We start from the raw sequence: 23589 nt of genomic DNA on the forward strand, positions 1-23589 counted from the left end.
TCCGGTAACCACGTTTTGAAAAAAGACACAGGGTTGGTACCTTCACTGCCTTCGGGTAGCCCAATAACACGTATGTTACACCGTCGGCTCCTGTTCTCCAAGTCATCAATCTTATCCAAAGCGGCCTCCAGCTTAAGCTCCACTTCAGAAATCTTGGTGCCATATCCCGCTGTAACATCTTCCTGCGTTGATATACGCGCCTCTGCCTCCTTCATTTTAACATCCAATGCAGAGATGTTAGCTGCGCATGTTTCCAGTCTTTTCAGAACCGGGTCAATCTTCTTCTCAAAGGAGGTCTCCACAGCCTTCAGCACCTCCGCCGATATCCTCTCCACCAATTTGTCGACGTCCATTTGGCCAAGAAGTGGGGACGACTGGGCCTCCGCCATTACCGTTGCAGCATGATCGCTGAGCGGAGGGTGATTTTCTCCGGATTTGCCCGGTTTTGACCCGAGGTTGAGCTTCTTCTGAGTGCTTGGCATCGTACGAAGTTTAAAAGTCGAAATAAACAGAGACTTTAACCAAATAAGACATATATAAAGGCCTAAACAAATGCCAGGCTGCGGGAGCGGGCGAGAAACACAGCTACTCCGCCATTGACGTCACGTGACCCCCCAACTGTCTCTTAATATCAGATGAAACTTCTTCAATTCTTCACACCACAGTGTTACGAGCCAGGCAAACATTGGCAAACTCTTGCTTCTTCTCAGGACAAATGTTCTCCACCATTTTCATCGTGCAGTCTTTTACAAATTCACCCTCAGAAAAAAGGTTTGCAGTGCTTGGCAATCAGCCTTGCCACCTCGTAGCTTGCCTTTGTGGCATTTTCATTTGATTCACGGGATCTTGCGAAAAAGCGCTGCTGTGCCGTTAAAATTGCTTCAAGTTGCTTCAATTTTTCACCACGTACTTTCCCAGTTAGCGTGTCGTAGTTAGCATGTTTCGTCTGGTAGTGCCTCTTAATATTGAATTCCTTGAAAACAGCCACAGTCTCTTGGCAGATTAGGCAGACACAGTTTAGTATTTCAGTGAAAAAATACAACAATTTCCACTTATCTTGGAAGTGGCCGCCCTTTATGTCAACTTTCCTTTTTTTTAGTTAAACTTGCCATTTTAGAAATAGGGTTTAAAAGGATAAGCACAAGGGTCACGCCTCAATGGTGTGGCCATAAGTCTACAGCCATCTTTAGGTGAAATATAAAATAGCGTTATTGTACGTGTGTATTTTATACTGTGGTCAACAGTGTTGACGGGCGTGTATTATTGATTTTATGACAGAGACCGCGGGCCAGTGGAAATTTGAACACGGGACGCATTCGGCCCGCGGGCCGGACTTTGAATATGCCTGCATTAACTGAAATGATTTTGGAACTTGTATGTTTTAAAATAATGATAATAAAATATAATACTATTTATTAGTTTGTTTAAAACAATTCTCACACTTTGCCTGAAGAGGCTTTGCTGGATATGTTTATAACTCATAATCTTCAATGTCTTGAGTGAAATGTTTTCAAAAAGTTCTTTGTTTTTAATCTAATACCTAATAATTAAAAACTTAAAGTTTTTTTTTTGTTTGTTTACAAGAACAAAGCTCAGTATTATAGATGCAAAACCAAATTTTTGTTAATAAAATAATTATGTCAGAGGTGTATTTGTGTTAATGAGGTAGGTTTTAATAAGTGTCCCATGTCCCTTTAAAGTCCTCATAAACCATTTGTTTGACCTTATAAACCACATATTTGTCAAAAGGGACCATGTCTCCATCGACCATATTGGAGTCAGGTTGATGGGTATGAGTCTTTACTGACTTCTATACAGAGTGTATGTGGTTTAAAGAGATCCAAAGTTTTTTTTCAGATTTTTTAGAACACCACGGCCGTATTCCCAGGGCTCTAGGACCTCAGGAAAGGGTACTCCATGTAAACCACCATAGGGCGGGTTTGGAGAAAAAGGCATTCCACACCACTTAAACCTGTGTGTGTGCGTGGATATCAATATCAGTCCACCTTTAACTTGAATCCTTTACATTACTGGCTCATATAAAACTCATTCAAAATGGATCAAACACATTTTATACAGTTTTACAGATGCAATTTACCTCTCTGCAGCAGGCCATCCTTTTCCAAAATTGGTGGCAATAACTTTGGAATTGTTACTCTTTAAGGACACACAGCTGGGTTCAGGTCCAGGTTGGTTCCTGTGAATAATGATGGAGCAGTGATGTGAGTGCTGAGCTGTGACATGGAGAAGAGTCATGGACAGTTAGAGATGGTCATCTCACCTCTGAGCTTTGGTCTGGCTCTCATGTTCCCCACACAGAGTGGTTTTAGAGGGAGGGACTCCCTCCTGTCTGTCCTCACACTGATCCATGCTGCTGAATTCACATCCACATCAGCTCACACACACTTTCTACCTTCACCTGGAGAGGAAACACAAATCATTCATGTGCACATCAACTGAAATCCTCCTTTCCATCGTGCGTGCTGTCCAAATATCAGCTGCTTATTTTCTGCTTTATCTCAATGTAAGCTGAATGCAGTCAGACAGCAGCGTGAGGCAGAGGAAGCTGTGCTACTATCAATCCACTTGACTGGAGTCGTGAAGCTGTAGCCCAGCACACACACAATGCATTCACTGACACACTTAATTGGATTCTCACTTTTAACTAAAAAAGTCAATTTATTTTGATACCTGAACTATATGGCTGCCTTTGCCTTAGATCACATGTCTGCCTGGGGGATTTTCAATACATGCATGTCTTTTTGGAAGCATATAAAAAGAAGAATATATATAAGAATATATGAATCTTCAGAAATCCTACTTTAATATAACTCACCTTACCTGAGACTACAATAGCCAACTGTGCTTGTCATAAAACCTGGTGGGAAATGGTGTCTTTAGAAAAGTGGTTATAAATACACAATCCAACAGAAAGCCTATACTATATCCAAAGGCCAGGACAGGCAAACCTAAAAACATATTCCAAAACCAACATAATATAGACTAGTTTTCGTCACAAAATACATCGCAGTGGTGGAGAAAATTAAAAAATAATTAATAGAAATTGGGGTAGATCTTCCCTGAACTACCATTATATTGCTTTAGGACAGGGGTGTCAAACTCCAGGCCTCAAGGGCCAGTGTCCTGCAGGCTTTAGATCTCACCCTGGGTCAACACACCTGAATCACATGATTAGTCATTACCAGGCCTCTGGAGAACTTAAAACATGTTGAGGAGGTCTTTTAGCCATTTAAATCAGCTGTGTTGGATTAGGACACATCTAAAACCTGCAGGACACCGGCCCTCGAGGCCTGGAGTTCGACACCTGTGCTTTAGGAGAACTCACTCTGCAGGTTAAAAATGATACATAACTATCTTCAGAAAGCAAGAGAGGGAATTTTGATAGACAAAATATTCACTGGGTTTATTTACCGGTTTGTTGGTAGCGTTCCTGCAGCTCCCGAAATGTGTTTTCCGTCAGCAGTTAATCTGACACTAGTTAGTGCGGCTGCCCGCCCCCCGCAATGCAGTTCAGGTCGCATTTAGCTTGTCAGTGAACGAAAGAGCAGCGGCTTCTCTCCGCCTCTTCCATAGACTGATCGAGTAAGGAAAAGCTGCCTTCATTCATCAGTAAGTGGATCCACAGTAACAACGACTTGTTGACTATCAACTAACTCTGCTGCTGTTCTCATTCCCGGACTCTGATCACACGCAAAATGGCGAGTGGTCGGGTTACCTGTTGGCCTAGTCGTGTGAGTTCGTCACCTTGAACTATGAAGCGGCAGATTTGCGCCGTTTGTGCTGGAACTAAGCTGCACACAGCGGATGTTAACCAAAAAAGAAGAAACATTACAGACTGCTTCCATTACCTTCACATGGAGATTAATACGGAGACGATCGTCTGCGACACCAGTTCTGGAAAGTGAAAGTAAACTGAGAACGAAATGAACTCCCAACGAGGAACTGGGAGGGGTGAGTGTTAGTGCTACGTTTGTGCAGATTTGTGCAGGTAAAATTAGCGTTTGTGCTGCTACTGTTTCTAAGATATAACGATTTTAATTCTTACGGCCTACGCTGTATAACACCAGTGTCTGTGGCAGTGAGTTTCAGCAGCTGTGGAGTTATGCACTTTTATAGAAGACTGTCCACTTTTTTTAGGCTTGCTGCATATTAAGTTTTTATTAGTTTACATTTTAGTAACCCAATTTAGTCAGCGGAAAGGTCGATATTTCTTTTGTTACCAGTGCAGAAACGTACACAAGGTTGGCTAAAGTTTTTATTTTTTTTCTGTGGAAAACTGAGTTACATGTGGAGTAATTCATGTATGCCTTTTTTACATACCCAGTTTGTCTCTATGATTTTGTTTTGAATTATATATGTTCATTATTATTAATGTAGCTGTCTCAGAAATAATGTGTTTGCTTTCATAGGTTGTCACCTACATGTAGAAAATTGAATATTCCACAGCACTTAGGCCAGGGATGTTCAACCTGCGGCTCTAAAGCCACATGTGGCTCTCTGGCCCCTCCACTGTGGCTCTTATAAGACCAAGTAAGTTATGTTTTATTATAAAGACAACAAGAAAGGGTTCTGTTAACAGTTTGTTTTTTATGAAATATCTGCATTGACTATTCACAGAATGTGCAAGGCTTTTAAAAGTGAGTTAATGTTTCTTAGCTTCAAAACTATTTGCTGTAATTTTCAAGTTGGTTGCCCATGTTTCCTAATTTTCAATTTTTATGGAAAGGACTCACTTAGCTGGCTTCATTTTAACAAATACTTTTTCCCGTTGTAAAGGTTAGATGATTTATTACAATCTAAAGATAAACATTTTTATTTGCACTTGCATAGCTTTCACGATACAAAAACTCATTTTCTAGATATTTATAAGCTCTTTATTTTTTTCGGCTTTAGACACGTTTTGTAGCAACAGGGGAAAAGGGGCCCTTTGAACTGAAAAGGATGCTGACCCCTGACTTAAGCCACGAGGTCAACACAAAACAAATACAGAAAAATTATTGACAGAAAAATGGAACGGTTACTTTCAAGGCTACAGGTGAAGGTGAATGGGTGCGTAAAAGCACATATACATTAGACTGACAAAGAAAAGAGTGTTAAAAGATTTTTAATTTAGAACTTTAACTTTATATGCAAAACTGAACTTACTGATAACACACACTAGCCATATTGAACACATGTAACTGTAATGAACCAAATAAAACAGAAAAATGCAGGCAGCACTCATTATACTGTGTATAACACAGCATGGGGTTGTATATTTTTCTTTTCAGATGCTCCCGTCACTCCATTTCCCAGGTCATCATAGAACTCCCACACACATGGAGCTCTCCTGCAGTATGTGTAATGCCCCAAACCACCACTGGTCATCATTCCATGGAAAGCAATTAATGCCCTCAAAGTGAACGACTTTCCTTGGTGAACCAGGTTGGAGGGAAATTCACTCAATGGAAATTCTGTTTGGTTTGCAAGGTCAGTATCAATCCACAAGATGTCTCCAATCTTGTAGCTGTGAGTACCTATCCCTGCACTAGAGTTGGATGTCTCGAGACCACTTTTACGTGATCTTGTCTTGGTCTCGCTGTCTCGGTCTTGCTTTCTCAGATCGACATAGTGGACGGGAGATTTGGAGTCAACCATCGGCGGAGCGGGGGGGGGGGCCTTACTGGGCTTAAGCCCAGGTCATTTTTTCAGAAGCCCGGGGTGTTTTGGAGTGGAATTTGTTTCATAGTTAGATGCCTGACTGACAACTGTATAAACCAAAAACTACACACAATATTCGAAGCACATAGTGCACAGTCGTAAATTCCCCCTAATTTTGGTATGATCCGAGCTCTGGCACTAGGCGACTGAGCACAGCACTTACGCGTGTGAGAGAGGGGGGAGAAGCTGCTGTCTGCGAGTTTGCTGTAGAAGAAGTGCAGACAGAGGAGAGATTAAGTTTGACCAAGTACCAAAGCAAATTTTATTAATCCTTTATTTATCCAGGTAAAGAATCTCATTGAGATTAAAAATCTCATTTCCAAGAGAGACCTGGCATCATGGCAACAAAAGTCACATAGTGACGAAAGTCAAATCATTCGTACTGTGTAAATATGACGGTGTATCACGAAAGACTGATATCAAACTGATCATTTGACCCATGTTACGTTACTTGCTCTTCGAGTGAATCAACAAATGGCGAAAAGAAAAGCCGAACAACAACAACAATGCTGTTTTAGCTTACATTTGTGTTTATTTCATATATTTAAAGCACTAAATCAGTTTCAGTTATGTTCTGATGAACACAATGGACATAAGGAGCTTCTTTCAAAGGAAAAACTCAGGTAGATGTTGTTCTATATATTATGCTTTGTATGTTGTTCAATATATTTCTATGCAAAACAATACACAGCAGTATATTCACAGTTGAAACCAGATATTTACATACACTTTAGGGAAAAAACATAAAAACATTTTTTTTTTTTACTGTTAAACATCAATTTAGAGTAAACTTGTTTTGTTTTAGATAAATAAATATTAAAATATATTTTGAATTAGTTAAATGTCAGAATAAAGAGAGAGAGCTGTCTATTTTTTTTTTTTTTTTTTAATCACTTTCATCAAGTTCATCACTTTCATTCATCAAATTTAGGAGTACATGTACACTAAGTTTATTGTTAATGAATAAGAAAACTTGGAGCTTAAGCTTCTGATTAGGGATGGGTATCGTTTAGGTTTTATCCGATACCAGTACCAAACCGGTACTTTTAAAACGGTGCCGGTGCTCGAACCGGTGCTTAAAGATTGAAGAACACAAACTTTGTCCAAAAACCTCTTATGTTCAGCTGTTTTTTTTTTTTTTTGTTTTTTGTTTTTTTTGTAAAAAGATAACAATGTTAGCCTTTTCTGCAGCTATAGGGGATTTATGGTATCACTCTTGGCTGGAAGCAGTGCTTAATCAATGGGGGGGGGAAAAAAAACACAAACTTTATCCAAAAACCTCTCATGTTTAGCTGTTTCCCTCCTTTTTCTTTGGTCATTTTAGCCTTTTTGGCCAGGGTGAAGGGAGTATCTGCCATCAAACAAGAAGACAGCCGCATGTAACTACGACGGTGTTTGCTAGTTCACCTTACATGCATTAATTTAATAACGTGATTAGCCTACTCAACGTAAATTACACACGAACAACATTAAGCCACTCACTCAGAGAAGAACGGCTGCTGCTGCCATCATCATCCGTCATCATTTCTGCTACACTGGCAGGGCTAGGGGCCAGGACTCTCCTCTTCGGGTTTTTGGGAGATGTTGCTAACTCCGGGACCGATAACAGGCACCACACCCGCAGTAGATGTTCTTGATGTGAGGTCTCGCAGCAAGCTATCAAATACGGCGCATTTCTCGGCTTTTAAAAAAAAAAAAACGCTATGCGTCGCCAGGTGTTTCATCAGATTGGAGGTGTTACCTCCTTTGCACAGGAGGTAACACTGTGCAAAGGAGCACCTTAGAGCACCTTAAAGCACCTGTTGCAGGCTGCTGAGTTTGCATCTTTTGCTGTGAAGTACAGCCAGACTTTTGACCGCTTCGCCTTGGGCGTTTTTAACCTGTAGCTCTGCTCTAAAAGAACGTACGTACCTGGCCCCGCCTACTACGCTTGCAAATGTAAAATGATTGACAAAGAAATCTTTAACAGTTTGTTTTCTCCTTCAAGCAGTCCCACTGGCATATCATCTTGATGCAGTGTGCAACATCAACCCTGATAAAACAAGGGGGGGTTGGCAGACTGGGCTCCAAGAAGAACATGAAAGCATTCATTAAGGTAGGACTTCAGATCAGGATGAGGAGTGAAAGCCTTGACCAGAGCTCCCAGAATTGCCAGAGAAGAGTCACTCGCAGCTTCCTTTGTCACAGGTGCGCCTGCACGAATCCATTCTGTCAACCAGTTTGCGATGGCATTAACATCATGTTTCTCTGATAGCATTTGCACCACTTGGACACCGGGGCAATTGTTTTCTGTCAGAATACCTTGATAAAGGAAGATATGGCCAGATTTGCCATTAGCTCTCAGCAGTTTTCTCAAACTGAACCGGTTGCATTAAAACGCACAGTTGGGGGAGAGTTTTTTTTTTTTTTTTGACAATGTCTTGTAAACATGCATCCGAGTTTGACTCCAGTAGTGACAGAAAAATCTGTCCAGTCCAATATCTCGGATGCTCTCACTGTGAGGAACACTATATTTTAATAATTGCAGAGATGCAATGGGATCCTTGTCTCCTAATTCCAAGTCTTTTCTCTCTTGTTTGGCTTTTCGCAGAGTGGCCAAATTTGGAAGGTGGCTTGGCTCAGGATCTCCAACATCCATCAAATCTGCTGCCTTCGCTGACCTCCATACAGCTGGTTCCATTCTGCCCTCACACAGCTCTTTAGCGATCTTTTCATGCAGGTTTTCAGACATGAACCACTTGGAGTGGCCAGTGTGCAGAGAGAGATCTGTATTTCTCATGAAACACTGGAGCACCATTGGTTATTAATTGCTGGCTGTCTGTCATATGACATTTCTAACTGGCCATGACACTCCTTAAAGTCACCTCTAATGTCCAGATAATTATTGGTGACAGTTGGATGGACCTTTGCTCTTCGGAACACAAGTGTACATGTATTTTTGATCTTCTTCCATACAAGATTGTTGATGATATGAGTCCAAGTGCCAGGCTTCAAAATTGTGTATTCCCTTTTTTGAGAAGGAGTCATTTGTCATTGTACTCAAACCTTTTTCAGGAATAAATTTAACCCAGTCCTCAAAAGCTTGATAGTTTTCTTGTCCAGGGAAATGTAATGTGACTCTAACTGTCCTTCACTATTACTTTCTAGATTACTTTCCTGATCACTGATTTTCAAAGTTGACCAGATGTTGTGTCTATTTAGCTTTACAAAGGTGTACAGGGCCTTTACTGACATCTTGTCTTCAGCTCTTTCCAGACTGGGGCAGCTGGAGTGGCTATTTTTGCCATTTTGGACTATGGCCTCTTTTGAATTGCAAAAATGGAAACCTTGTCTACAGATGGCTTTCGAGGCATCTAAATAAAAAAAACACACTATGATTAGGATGGAGCAAAAACATGATTTCTGACCTATTTATTCAGCCAGGAGCAACCCCTCCCCCAAGTTATCCACCAATCTACACTTTGATATTTTGTGGAATTCTTGTTTTTAAGATAGAGCTATTTAATTTGAGTTTTATTGACTTGAGTCTGAGTGTTTAACCCATTAACACGTACTGTACAGCACTTTAGTCCAGTGTACTGGATGTTTTTAAAGCTTTAAAAACATAATGTTTTTAAAGGTTTTCTTGGATTTGCAAATTTGTAATTGCTGTATTTTTGAAAATGTTTAACATTGGAAAAAAAATCACTTTGATCCGGACAGTTAGCTATATCATGTATTAACTCAGTAACTAAAACCTCAGTATTAAATGTACACTTACCTTGTCCAGAAATCAGATTTAACACGCTGTTGTAAAAATCATTCAGACATAGTAATGCCAAATAATACTTTTTTTCTGCCATAAAAATGTGTATTTGATGCAATAGACTGCTAGCTTGTTTGTTTTTAGGAAAGTGTTCATGGGAGTGTAAAATGTTCAAATGTAGTTTTCAATAAAGTTTTTTTTTTTTAATCCCCTCTAAAAAATAAATCCTCAAGTATTTGCGTCTTAGTTCTTCACAGAACTTTATTGAACAAATGAACACACAAAGCAAAAAGTCATTTGAAAAAGACATTATTTTTTTCAGCAGTCATACCATAACAGCACATCTCCGAAACTGTAGCAGCGCAAACGCTAATTTTACCTGCACAAATGAAGCACTAAAAAAGTAGACCATTTTGGTCTGATTTGGAGCAGTCTGGGGGGATGGTGATGTCATCAGCCAAAAATATAACTTTTAAATTCTCAGAAACTGTAGAAGCACAAACAATAATTTTATCTGCACAAACGTAGCACTAACCACCCTGCCTATTTGCCTTTACGTTTCAAGTGGGTGGGGGGTCAGCTTTACTCTGCTGTTAGAGAAACTGCTGGAAAGACAGCGTTGGAGAAACGTGAACATTTTATTTGTACTGTATAATCTGCAGATTCTGACAGAAATCTGCAACTATCCTTTGAAGCACCGCTCCTCTCTAAAACAGCAATAAGGATAATCATTAGGCCATGTGTAAATAACAAAATAACTATAACTTAATGCAAAATTGGGAAAAGAAAAGTCCGAAACAAGTCTTTATATTAAGCAGGGGCATTTTTAGCCCAATTTGGGGGTGCTGAAGCACCCTGCAGAATGTATCAAAGCACCCCCCCAAAAAATTTCTTACTTTTTTTGACAATATTTGCTGTTTGTGTGACACACTGCTAAAAATATAAAAACCATACAGTACTTGGTTCAGACGTAATATTTTAACAACAAAAGTATAGATACCCCCCCCCCCCCCCCCCCCAACTGCCCCAAAAGGGTTTTTCCAGCCCGCCTCTCCCCTACTCTGGCTCTAGCGCCCTTTCTGCCAGAGCAATAGTTAGGTAGGAGTCAGACCATCTTTCCTTTTAGCTGAAAAAAATTACACCCAGGTAACCTGCAATGTTGAAAACGTGTTTTCAGACGATGTTTGCTACCCTACAATTCGTCCTACTCTGTAGTAAAATCAGCGACATTTGACCGTCCTGTTGCTCCCATTGAAATTTACGTAGCCTATTTCAGGGGTCAGCAACCCTGGGCATGCGTGCCACAACTGGCACTCGAAGGAAAATGAATGGCCGGGCCAGCGGTGCACATCGCAAATTAGCATTATATTTATTGCTAATGCACTCATATAGCACATTGACTTCTGAGGAAATTTTAGATGGCACTCATCATCAGAGCCGACCCCTGGCCTATTTAATATCTAAAACTTAAAATTGTCCGTAGCCTTCTGTTGTTACTACTGTCCTGTTTGAAATGGAATGAGAGAAGCTGCTTATTTTGTTATATGTGCATGTGCTGATATTAAACCCAAGGTACTAACTAGCTAACTGACTGGATGCCCATTAACCTTATAACTCCTGTTGTGTGTGTGTACAGAGAGACAGCCAGGTTTATAATGGATATAAGTAACTTTTTTCAAAAAAAGGAGCCACATTCAGGTTAAAGTGTAAGATCAAATGATCCGTCAGTCAAGAATAATGTTGGATCAGTGTTTCAATATTTATATCTTTTATTAGATGCATAGATGCATTTTCATATTAATGTAATTTTTTCATCTAATTGAATACAATCTATTTGTGTATGATTGTCAGTCCAAAGAGTGAGAGAGGAAAGAGGAGAACGTGAGGAGAAAGTACAAGGTCAGGAAGAACCAGGTAAGAAAACAGACAGGGAATAGTGACAGGCAAAACAGAAACTGTTAAACTGACAAAGAAAAACTCATACAATATGGAAGTGTTTATAATTTTTTTAATTCATATTTTGTACATTTGTACATTTCAAGGACTCTTCTATTTTTGGAGTGTATGTTTTATGTATCTGTATTATATTATACATACACATTAAAAGTGAATCTGTCCAAAAAATGCACTCAGTTTACTTTTTACTCACTATGAGCATCATTCATTATTCTTCCGCAGTAATTAAGGTTAGGATCTGTATTTTTATTCCAATCCATTCTTCATTTTCAGCATTTAAATAACCTTTATCAGATTTGATGGTTTTGTTACAGACTTTTAAAAAAGTGTTTTGCTTTTCTTTCACAAATGTGGGGATTAAATTGTGTAAGAATCTACAAAACAGTGATGTCATGTTTGTCAGAGAGACTTGATGAATTTAAGAAACTTGTGATTTAATAAAGAAATTTGCAGACTTGCACAGAGATGGTAAAATTATGACGACTGATAACAGAGACGAAGGCAACAGACGACGAGGACAGGGAGGAACAGGGGTTTAAATGCACGAAGACAGTCAGAGGGAACTCGGGACAACTGGAGACATTTAGGGATGCAGGGACTGACAGAGACAGGGAAGAAGTCTCATCGTGACGAGCAAACTTTATCTTGCCTGGCGGGCAGCTCTCTGAGTGCTCAGCACCCCCAAGGCTCTGATTCTAGAATCGCCGCTGATATTAAGGGCCATCAGTCAAACAATACTGTTTGGTCTGGGTCTAAACAGAGCGCGTTGTGTGTGACATCTTCTTTTGCGCATGCGGGCCGCTTTGAGGGTTCACACTAGAGCGCGTTTGCTGTCACATTTTATTTGTAGTGTGAACAAGCAGACAAAAAAAATCGGAATTGAGCATTAAGACCTGCAGTGTGAACGTAGCCTTTGTCAACACTAACAGAAACTCTCATGGGACTGATGTCTAACAGTGGGTAAATGGACTGATGTAGCACTTTTCTAATCTCGTGGGGCATCAGAGTGTTTTATACAACATGCCTCATTAACTCCTGTTCATACAAACACTTTTTTCCCTATGCTTAAGTGCTTTCTAATAGAGATGGCACGATACCACTTTTTTATGTCCGATACCGATATCATAAATTTGGATATCTGCTGATACCGATATGAATCCGATATAGTGTGTTGTTTAATCAATAAAACTGTTTTTTAATATCTTGCTGCATTTTGTATAAGTTCATACTCAAGTTTAAATAAACAACACTAAAGCTATTCTGTTATACCTGTGTGTAAAAAATACACTGCGCCCAAAATATTTCATAGTTCAGCAACACTGATCAATCTAATAAACTTAAACCTACTCCATCCTTCCTATTCTGGTATTTTACAGAGTACTTAGCAGAAATATTCAGCAACCTAACTAATAGGGTTGCAAACCAGTAGCGGAGCGGGAGGGTGGCTTACTGGGCTTAAGCCCGGGTTGTTTTTTCAGAAGCCCGGGGTCTTTTGGAGTGTAATTTTTTCATAGTTAGATGCCTGGCTGACAAGTGTATAAAACAAAAACTACACACAATATTCGAAGCACATAGTGCACACTGTGGGAATTTACGACTGTGCGTAAATCCCCCCTAATATTGGTATGATCCGAGCTCAGACACTAAGCAACTGAGCGAGGGGGCGGGGCAGCTGCTGCCTGCAAGTGCGCTGTTGGAGAAACGGAGCCAGGCAGACAGAGGAGAACTGAAGTTTGACCAGGTACCAAAGCAAATCATTCGTACTGTACAAATAATGTAAATATGACGGTTTATCACGAAAGATTGATATCAAACTGATCATTTGACCCATATTACGTTACTTGCTCTTCAAGTGAATCAACAAATGGCGAAATGAGAAGCCGAACAACAACAATGCTGTTTCTTTAGAGAGTCTTAGCTTACACGTGTTTATTTCATATTTTCAGTTGTTACCCTCCACGGCTAAATAAATCGGTTTCAGTAATGTACTGATATACAAGAATGGACATAAGGGGCTTCTTTCAAAGAAAAAACTCTGGTAGATGTTATTTTATATATTATGCTATGTATGTTGTTCAATATATTTCTATGCAAAACAAGAGGAATTTCAATACACAGCAGTATATTCACAGTTTAAACCAGATATTTACATACACTTTATGGAAAACACAATAAAAAATCTTTTACTGTACAACATCAATTTAGAGTAAACTTGTTTTGTTTTGGATAAATAAATATTGAAATATCTTTTGAATTAGTTAAATGCCAGAATAAAGAGAGACAGAGCTGTCTATTTTTTATCACTTTCATCAAATTTAGGAGTACATATACACTAAGTTTATTGTTAATTAATAAGAAAACTCCAGACGATTCCATTCTGAGCTGAAGAAGCTTCTGATAGGTTAGTAGAGTCCATGTGAGTAAATTGGTGGCACACCTGTGGATGCATATAAGGCAAAACACAGAGCCTGTTTCTTTGAAATGGGAAAATCAAGAGATGTCAACCAAAACACCAGGAAAAGAATTGTGGAGCTCCATAAGTATGGCTCAATTTTGAATACAATTTGGTGCCATTTACAATTAAGAAATACAGATAGTTTCTCTCTTTACTCTTAAAGTTAACAAAAGTGTTTTTTATATTTATCAATCTAAAAAAATAAACATTTAGTCTGATTTGATGTTACAATTAAAAAGTGTTTGTGTTTTTATCTGAAGAGTGTGTAAATATCTGGTTTCAACTGTATATTTGATGATGTTGGTGTTTGGCTTGATTGTCAGCACAAAGAGGGAGAGAGAGGAACAGAGAGGGAGATGGAGAATGAGGACAGAACAGAGATGGAACAAGAGCAGGTGAGACACACATGTTAGTCAAATGGTTGTTTACCAAAAGTATCACCGTAACATAGGTACTCATGTATCTCGTACCTAGTGTTTCTTTTTAGGTTTGCTATTTTTCAAATTCTACATTTATTAAGTTATGCAGGCTTGTTTGCACAACAAGGCTAAATAATTATATAAACTTTTCTCAATCTAAATAGTGGACTTTGGTAGAATTTAAAAATAAGTGTAGTGCAGTTCTATGATGATTTTCAGTGCTACTATCATCTAGTTCTGGTTCTGGTTCGGTTTTGGTTAAGTCCTAAGTAGTCCTGATTTTGAACTGTTGTAGTCCTGTTTTAATTCTGGATCAGTTCTGGGTCTGGTTGAATTGGGGTTTAGTCCCTGTGTCTTGATACAGCCCGACTTTGTTCTGCCTTGCTGCTTAATTAAAAAACTAGTTTAAGGTGTCCTGCATATGTGATATATATTTTTCCCTATATGAAGTCATTCTTTTTTGAACAAAACTCAAAACAGAGCCTATTAATCTTTCAGTCATTTCCAACGCCCCTGCACAGTTACCAGCTGTCAGCTACGTAGAAAAAGATCCTGGTGTAGAAAGTAATATTAAATAAATTCTAACAACAGATTATCAAGCTTAAATGTGCTGCTGTTGTTTAGCCGCTGGTTTCCTCTTTCTGGTGCAAAGTGGTCCAAAAACAAAGAAGAGAGACAGAAAAGCCGATCAGCTGATCATTGATCAGTTTCATGATTAAAGTAGCAACAAGAGAGGGAGCGAGAGGCAGTCGTTAAGCTTAACGTGGGGATGCGTTACAAACATTCAGAGATGAACTTACACACTTGCTTTACTTCTCTCTGGGAAAACTTCCTCGGAGATGAAATGCAGGTTTGGTAGCGAGGCTACAAATACACACAGCCGCTCTATCACGTGATGCACACTGCTCCCACGTGCTACGGTTATGAGCCGAGTTACGCCGTGTCGCAAGTTTTGTGAGGTGCTTTTTTGATATTTAATGGATCGGATTACATTTTTTATTTCTCTCCGATATTCGATCCAGTAATTTACGTCAGTATCGGACCGATACCGATATGTAATATCGGATCGGTCCATCTCTATTTTCTAACATTCACACACATTCAAACTCCAATAGATACATCAGAGAGTGACTTGGTGTTAGTAGCTTGCCCAAGAATAATTGACATCCAGACTGGAGCAGTCACCAACTTTCAGATTAGTAGATGCGCTACCTCCTGAGCTAAATCCATGGAACAAGTAATATACAATGTGTGATGCATTAGTTGAGCCCACAGCTCACACAGAAACCAAACATACTGTACAAATGGCCATCATCATTTTAAAAGGCTCAAAATTATTTGAACAACTGACCGAAAAGCAATTTCATGTGAATGTGAATAAGCCATAGTTGACTCTAAAAATCCTTTTAGAGAGAAAGCAAAAACTTCAGAAGAGACCAAATCAACAGTCTGGTTCATTCTTAAAAAGAAGCAATGCCAGCAAAAAGGCCTGAAAGATCACAGAAGACAGGAAAAGTGCATGATGACAAAATTATTTCCATGGTTAAGAAAAACAATTTCACAACATCTAACCCAACATCTCATCCAAGAGAGCACATAAGCATCTCAAGGGAGGAATTTGGTATTAAAAACTACCTTTATACACTGTTCAGGAAATAAAGGAAAACTGAAAAACACATCAGCTCTCAATCATTTAGTCCAGTGACTTTTGAGCCTCTGAAAATGGGGCACTATGTATAAAAATTGCTATAAATCCTGAATAGTTAGTACAACATTTCTGTTAAAACCCTGGAATTCAAGCTAAAAGATGACACTTCAATTTCATATTAATTGGCTGTTTAAAATCCACAGAGACAAAACTACAACAGCTGTGCCGCTGTCCAGATGTGTGTGCATAGACTGAACTACAGATGATGATTTGAGGCATGCTCAAATCTTAATGTTAACAGACAACCCACTCTGCATCCTGAGTGCTAAACAATACTAATCTCACTAAACCCACTCAGTGTTGTGTGATGACATACTCTCTCTTAACATGTATATGATAATAAAACCACTCTCAGTGTTGTTATATATTTATAATTCCCATATCAAAAAATGTAAGAGTTGTGTGAAATTTTAGTGCAATATTTTTAAAGACAGACTTCAAGTTTTACATTTTTATAAACTGTTTTCAGACAAGATCACATTTTGTATATTTACATGATTAAAAGTGATGTCTGTAAACTGATTTGATTTTCACATGTATTTCATAAAATCAAAATATGCACCATGTTTTGCACCACACCTTTATTTCTTGCATTAGTTCATTTAAAATAAAGAAATGACACTCACCGGTATCTTTGTTGTCATGCCACCTGACTGTAATGTTATTGCATGACTACTGTGAAAGTCATTATGACATCTTTATGTTTGACTGACACATGAAGTCCAGTATAGTTATTGCAAAAGTACCAAAAATAAACAAAGTAACTATTATACCCTTGCTTTATTTTTTTACTTTTTTAAAATAATTTAATCACGATAAAACAATCTGATGTGTAAACATTAGGATGACTGTTGCATAGCTTCAATCAGAACTCCATAAAACAAAAATCTGCAGAACTTTCAGAAACAGTCTGAGATGTGCTCGTCTCTATACAAATACTATTTTTAATAATGACATAATAAAGAAATACAATAAAGAAAAATAAAACATTCTAAAGTAGTTATTAAAGCTTACCGAACCATTATTGCTGTTGTACATTACAGATTAGCAAGAAACAATTATGAGACCATAAAACCACAGCTCCCTGATGACGACGATGATGATAATGATGATGACGATGATGATGATGATGATAATGATGACGATGACGAGTGCTTCACCAGATCTCAAACTGTTTGTGTTCCTTGAAAGCTGCTCTGTGCACCAAGTTGTTGCTGAAGAGTCTAGATAGAGACCAAAGCAGAGAGAGCAGACGTCACTCATTCACACAGAACAACATGAATCCATGTGAGCTCAGACTGTGAATGATTCCTCTGAGAGTCTGAGGAGAAACTCCTTCACTGATGGGGACTGATTCATGTTGGCTCACCGCACACAGTCGATGGAGGGGTTGATGGAGAGCAGCTGCAGTAACACATCAGTCGAAGCATCAGTGATCTGATTGTGACTCAGACTGTAACACAAACACAACAAGTGGCTCTAATTGATCGCTGCAAAAAATTTCTGGCACAACTTCACCTACTTCCAAGGTGGTGCAGAACAATTAAAGAAATCATTTTAAAACATTGGCATATCCTTCAAAATGACCCAAACTTATTAGATACCTTTAAAGACCCATGATAACCTACAGGAGAGGAAGGAATATTAAAGATAGGCTTGTTAGAGCTTGCCAGGACGCTAATACTCCAGATAAAACCCTGATAAGCCATAACCTACAAGATAATTTCAAGTGTGGGGCATGCATTAATTGTCAATACACCAAAAATGTTAAATCATTCAAAGACCCTATAGGTGACAAAACCATTGCCATAAAGGGCTTTATCACATGCAGAACTAGAAATGTAATCTACATGATACAGTGCCCATGCAATAAAATATATATAGGAGAAACATCCCGCCCTCTTAAAGATCGAATTAATGAACACAGAAGTTCAATCAAGAGGAATGATCTAACCAGCCCTGTTGCAAGACACTTCAATGATAAACATCCAAATTCACCATTATTTTTTCTAGGTATTGAAGCCATTAAACTAAACCAAAGAGGTGGCAATATAAATTTTATCCGGAAAAAAAAAAAAAAAAAAAGCATTTTGGATATTCCGTTTTAAGAGTCTGCACCCCAGAGGTATGAATGAGGATTTTTCTATCAATGAGATTTTGTGAACTGAACTTTTTTTATGTTTTTATCCTAATTTTATCAGTTAAATTATTCTCACATGAGTAATGTTTATTTAATTAATTTTATTTATTTTTTCAGCCAAAGAAGGAGTAGAATTCTAGACATCTTTTCTTAAGTCTACATTTTAAGTCTACATTTTAGAGATTTTACATTTTAGAGACATAAATAAGGACCTTTTAACAAATGTGTTCCCATGTGATGATGTGCTCTTGTTTTATAATTCAACTGCTGGACCAACCTCCTTTCATTATTGTATACTGCCCTCTGTCCCCCTTTTTTTAATTTTGCATATTTATAGCATCCTTCTTATGAACACGCATGCGTTATTTTCAGACAGGTGGGGATTATGTACTCCCCCCCCCCCCCGTCCTCATCATTAGTGATCTAGTCCAGTATGTACTTTGGCGTGACATAGCCAATTAACCAATACCTACCTGTTATATGTCAGCTGATCTATCTATGAAGTTTTGATTGGTTAATTTGATTTTTTTTTCTGTTTCCTGTCTTGTATTTAAGCAATTTTCCACAATGTTTTACTATGACCCTGATGAAGGCCACAAGCCGAAACGCGTTGGTCAATTATTAAAGTTGTTCATCTTCCCTTAAGTGTTGCTGGAGTTCCTGCATTCTAAGTGATCACTGCACATTATATTATTGTAGTGTGTGTGAACAGGCTGATGGTTATTGGTGCCTCCCAGAGAAGGATCAGTGTGTGACACTCACTCCAGGACTTGGACTTTGTGCAGATGTGTGATGAGAGGGAGCAGCAGCTGGTCAGTGAGCTGACAGTGACTGAGGTCCAGCTCTGTCAGCCTTTCACACGAGTCCAGCATCTGGACCAAAGACCCACAGACCCTCTGATCCAGCGTGCTGTGACTGAGATCCAGCTCTCCACCCAGGGCTCCACACAGGGACACCGCCCGCCTCACTGTGTCCCTCTCACTGTTCACAGGAACCAGAGACAGCAGCTGGACGAGGACAGTTTTACTGACTCTAAACAGGACAAACAGAGCAAAGAGAAACTGTCAGGATGCATCAACACCAGTGTGAACAAGCTTCTCGCTGGTTTAGACTCTTCTGTGGTCTTTCCCACCTGAGGTGGACCCTGTGGAGGACAGGAAACAGCAGGTCCAGCACGCTGTCCTCCACCTCACAGTCTCGCAGGTCGAGCTGTGTGTCCCAGTTGCTGTGTGTCAGGATGGTGGAGACGGCCCTGCAGTCATCAGCAGTCAGACTCAGAGGCTCAGGCTGATCCTCCTCTGGTAGCTCCACACAGGAGGAGCAGGACAGATCCAAGCTGTGCTGCAGAGTCCTCAGCAGGCCTGACGCTGCCTCCTGCTGGACGTCACAGGCAGCACAGCAGTGGATGAACCTCAGCAGCTGATTCCTGTCAACACTGCAAGGAAAACACATGGAGACAGAAAAACTGAATTTATAGATGCTGTGAACAAACTGCTAGCTTGAAGAAAATGTGTTGATCTTTGAAACTAAAGGATTTTGAGAACAGCATCTATGAACTAGCAGCAAATACATTATTGTAATTAGATGCTGGATTTATGAACTCTCATGTTATTAAACTAGTGACAAAGTCACACTGAGTCCAGTTTTGCCAATAAGCCTTCAGCTTATTGTTTGAGCAACTGTCAAAAGTAGCCAACAACACATTCATGTAATATTTCTAATTATAAAATTACTAATGATTAGTAAATATCATTCATTATTATTTGAAGGCAAAGTTAATTAATGATCAATTTGCCACTTGTGGATACAGTAAAGTTTTACTGTGTAACTTTTTTTTTATTTGTAAGAAAAGTAAATTTATATCACGTTCACTCTGCCTGCTGTTTTTTTATTTTATTTTGAAGACTTTAAAAGTTTCCTTTTAGTTTCTTGTTCAGCTGTTCAGAAAATCTTTTCCACGCAGTAAAAGTAAAATGTTAGTTTATGTTAAGTATGTTATTATGATAACATTTATTAAAAAAAAATACATTTTAAAAAAATAATAATAAATTAGGTAAATTAGGTAAAGAAATGCAGTCCTCCATGGCAGCGGCTGAATAAAGTCCAGTGTGTTGTTCAGCACTCACACAGGTGCAGCACAGAGAAACGAGCTCTAATATCTGACCTGAGATGAGAAACTTTGTCCAGCATGAAGAAGATGGACTCTACTCCCTCTGCTGGTATGGAGGTCCACAGGAGGTTCAGTTTGACTCCGTCTCCGTGTTTGAGGATGAAGATCAGAGCAGCACAGTCCACTGAGTCCAGCTCTCTGCAGCTCAGGTTGATCACATGACCAAGTGACCTCAGTAAACTGGGCACAGCGTGACTGTCATGAGCTCTGTAGAGCTCTCTGATGGAGCTCATCACAAAGCTGGGACTGGGCCTGAAAACAAACAGTTTATTTCCAACTTTGTTTAAAGGCTCCATAAACTGCTGGTTAAAGATGAGACAGCATTTCAAATCCTCCTGATTAAACAGCAGAAACTGTGTTTGGTAAAAGATCAAACTACATTCAGCACCTTTTAAACACAATCCTGTCCAGAAAGGGAAGCAGACGTGTGGTTCCCTCCTGTAAGAAGAGGTTCTTCCTCAGGTTCACAGTGATGGTCTGAGCTGACGCCTGCTGCAGCAGATAGTGAAGAAGCTCCCAGTTCAGACAGGAGGTCAGGTCTCCACCAACCTTACTGAAGAAGGACAACGTCAAGTCCTTGTCCTGGATTTCATGGAGGAGACACAGAAGCTGCTGGAAGCTCTCTTCACTCAGTCTGCAGAGATCATAAATATAAAATAAGTTTTAAAGTAAAAATGTACATTTTATTTGGCCTGTGATGTTCAGGAAAGACATTTACTTGACTGTTAGAGGACCATCATGGAGCAGCAGTGTAATCAGACCCTGAGCAGGGATGCAGGTCTCAGTCAGGTCCAACCGTCCGACTGTCCAGTATCTCAGCAGGGAAGCCAAACTACTGACAGCCCTCAACAGTATTCTCTGTGATGGTTGAGCTTTCTTAGGCACAAGAGAAAGCTCTTCCACAGCCAGTGGACAGACCACTCTGCCTCTTCTTACCCACTGAAACAGGAGCAAGGACATGTCGATGGAAAGCCTGAAGATCAAAGAGACAAAAGAGCAGAAATGATGAACACCAAGAACCAAAGATTCAAAGTGGACAGCAGATAAATGGTGTTAGAAGAACAATAGAGAGTCATGATTTCACTTCCTGCCTCAGACTGTGTAGTTGTGTTGTGTGTCTAAAGAGGAGAGCGGCTCCTCTGACAGACATCTTGCTGGGTGTGAGGATGAGATCCACTTTAGAGCCACACAGTTTGAGAACTCTCCCCACAGACCAGCAGCTTTTCCTGTGTAATTCTCCTGTTAACAGCAGCTGGAACCCCAGGAGCTGCAGCAGAGACTCCAGCTGCTGGGCCTCCTCTGTGGATCTTACAGACATGGATGTACACACACTCTGGAAGAAGTCTGGATCACAGCTGGATCACAGTGGAGATGAAATAAGAGAACATGCTGGAAATATTCTGCAAATGAAAAAATTAATTAAAATCTGTCTTATTTACCTGAGCTGTGAGATATAAGGCAGACACTGCAGGAAACTCCTCACTTCACTCTCTTCATGTGAGCAGCCTGTCAGCTCCACTTGTTTCTTCTCTGGTTGGAGTTTCAGCACTTCCAGGAGGATGGAGGTCTTTCTCTCTGAGAAGTTTGTGGACCAGACTGCAGGAGCTGACTGGAAAACTGACTGTAATGATGGAAGGACACTCAAACCTGTTTTAGTCTCATAAGAGTACAGGTCCATGAGGAAGTCACACCATTTCCTTTTAAGAGGACTGTTTTGGAATCTACACACTAATGATAACAGCTCCAGTATCTTCCCTCCTGTCTGCTGTTCTCTCTCTGCTGCTCCGATGATCAGATTAATTAAGAACTTATTTTGATCTGAGAGATTTTCTGATGACTGAAAGAAACTTTAGATTCCAAGATGATATTTATAAATAATAAGTCAATATTTTAATTCTGTGTCATAATTTCTGGACGTAGCCTTTCTCTCTGCCTTCTCTCCAAGCACAACACATTTGAAGTTAAAGACAGATGAAACATGTATGAGGTTATAAATAGATTAATATGCATACAAGCAGTATACCTGAGTGAGTGGATGTTGGGTAAACACTGTAAGAGAAACTTGCTGACAGACTGGTAAACAGAACTTCTGTGATCCCAGTGGAGGCAGACTTTAACCTTCTCTGCACTTTTCTGCAGGATTTTTCCAGCTTGGTCATAGAGTTGTGTTTGACTGTTTACTGAAAGGTGCAGCTGGTTCTCAGCAAAGTGAAGTAAGCTGATGTAATCCACCCCCACCTCACTGAGAAGACAAATAGTCCAAAGCTGCCATGATAAGAGGTCAGTCCTACAAATGGAAATTCATTGAAGAGCTTCATATTAATTGACAAGTAATCAGATCGTAACAACCATGGAGTCTATTTTGTTTATTAATCCAGAACAGATTTGAAATATTTGTTCTTTTCATTCTAGATTCTGCACCACAACAACTGCAAGACGTTGCACTGACCACTCTGCAACAGGTCCATTCCAATTGTGCTGTTAACATGTACAGGCTAAAGACTGATGCACAGAACTTTAGGTTGCATTTTGCCATTTTTGGTTACCCTTAGTTTGGCCACTGAATTAAAAGTCTGCAGAAAGCATTTTATCAGCTAAAGCTAGAAGAGCTTCAAGACGGTTTAAAGCATAAATTTCAGTGAATTCCCAGTTTATATGTTGTAGAGAATTTATGAAGTTTTGTGATTCTTGCTCCATCTCTTCTTTAGTTACATTAACATGTGTAAATGACCACGGCAGACCCGGGTGTACATTCATGCTTTGTCGCATCTTTATTCAACCACTTTTTCCACACACGGTTGCTGTAACCTTACAATGGGCCGCAGCTCTGCCGCTGCGAGCCACACACATCAACAACAACACCATGACAGGACCCTGCACCACTCTTAAGCTGGCGAGGCGTGATTGCGTACAGGTGCATCCACCTTCCCTGCTGTGGCACTGCCGCCACAACATTTTTCATCTATCAACAGATAATTAGTGTTCCACTGAGTTTGAAAAAGTATTGTTACTTCTAAAATCATTTCAAAGTTTTCTAACCCATGATTTAGCATGACGGGGTTGGTGGTGGGTCAGTGATGGTCAGGAAAGGCATATCCATGGAGAAATGCACAGACCTCTACAGGCTAGGCCAGAGCACCCTGACTGCCATTAGGTATCAGGATGAAACCCTTGGACCCATGTTAGACCCTACACTGGACCCTGGGTTCCTCCTGCTGCACAGCAATGCCCAGCATCATGTGACATCCAACAAAATACCTCTGACCTATCATGTT

General features: G+C 39.6%; 2 protein-coding genes and 1 long non-coding RNA gene across 5 annotated transcripts in view; 1 reads left to right on the top strand and 2 right to left on the bottom strand.

Annotated features, from left to right (window-relative positions):
• LOC146361526 (protein NLRC3-like) overlaps positions 1-3931 on the bottom strand; it is a 33744-nt gene extending 29813 nt beyond the window's left edge. The window contains exons 1-3 of one of the 2 annotated variants that reach the window (XM_084920711.1): positions 3870-3931; positions 2282-2419; positions 2099-2197 (exon numbers count right to left, since the gene is read on the bottom strand). In XM_084920711.1, coding sequence (XP_084776837.1) covers positions 2099-2197; positions 2282-2370 — 188 coding nt within the window. In that variant the 5' untranslated portion in view covers positions 2371-2419; positions 3870-3931. Of the gene's footprint in view, positions 1-2098; positions 2198-2281; positions 2420-3432; positions 3541-3869 lie in introns of those variants that run through there. The other variant, XM_084920712.1, reaches the window with a different exon arrangement.
• Positions 3865-9698, top strand: LOC146361528 (uncharacterized). 2 transcript variants are annotated; one of them, XR_014799395.1, is made up of 5 exons: positions 3865-3972; positions 4431-4551; positions 5292-5490; positions 7709-7816; positions 8312-9698. It is a non-coding gene; the product is annotated as an uncharacterized LOC146361528 (long non-coding RNA). The 2 variants fall into 2 exon arrangements; XR_014799396.1 differs by having other exon boundaries at positions 7712-7816.
• A 7085-nt stretch (positions 9699-16783) lies between these two features.
• On the bottom strand, positions 16784-21466 carry LOC146361529 (uncharacterized). Its single transcript, XM_084920733.1, has 7 exons — positions 21033-21466; positions 20703-20948; positions 20309-20566; positions 19277-19579; positions 18907-19176; positions 17374-17457; positions 16784-17227 (listed from the first exon to the last, which is right to left on the bottom strand). Exons 1-7 carry the CDS (start codon positions 21272-21274, stop codon positions 17161-17163), a joined length of 1470 nt encoding a protein of 489 aa, XP_084776859.1. The 5' UTR covers positions 21275-21466; the 3' UTR covers positions 16784-17160.
• Positions 21467-23589: the final 2123 nt, after the last annotated feature.

Source organism: Perissodus microlepis, chromosome 23 (genome assembly GCF_051167445.1).
Source record: "Perissodus microlepis isolate ML-2025 ecotype Zambia chromosome 23, ASM5116744v1, whole genome shotgun sequence".
In the NCBI taxonomy this organism is placed as follows: Eukaryota; Metazoa; Chordata; class Actinopteri; order Cichliformes; family Cichlidae; genus Perissodus; species Perissodus microlepis.

Bases quoted from the DNA above. Each gene is read 5' to 3' on its own strand.
- LOC146361529 (XM_084920733.1), bottom strand. From the start codon at position 21,274: ATGTCCTTGCTCCTGTTTCAGTGGGTAAGAAGAGGCAGAGTGGTCTGT. The intron at 20,949-21,032 runs GTAAATGTCTTT...TGATCTCTGCAG, and splicing joins GATGGTCCTCTAACAGTCAA to ACTGAGTGAAGAGAGCTTCC. The intron at 20,567-20,702 runs GTGCTGAATGTA...GTTTGTTTTCAG, and splicing joins GACAGGATTGTGTTTAAAAG to GCCCAGTCCCAGCTTTGTGA.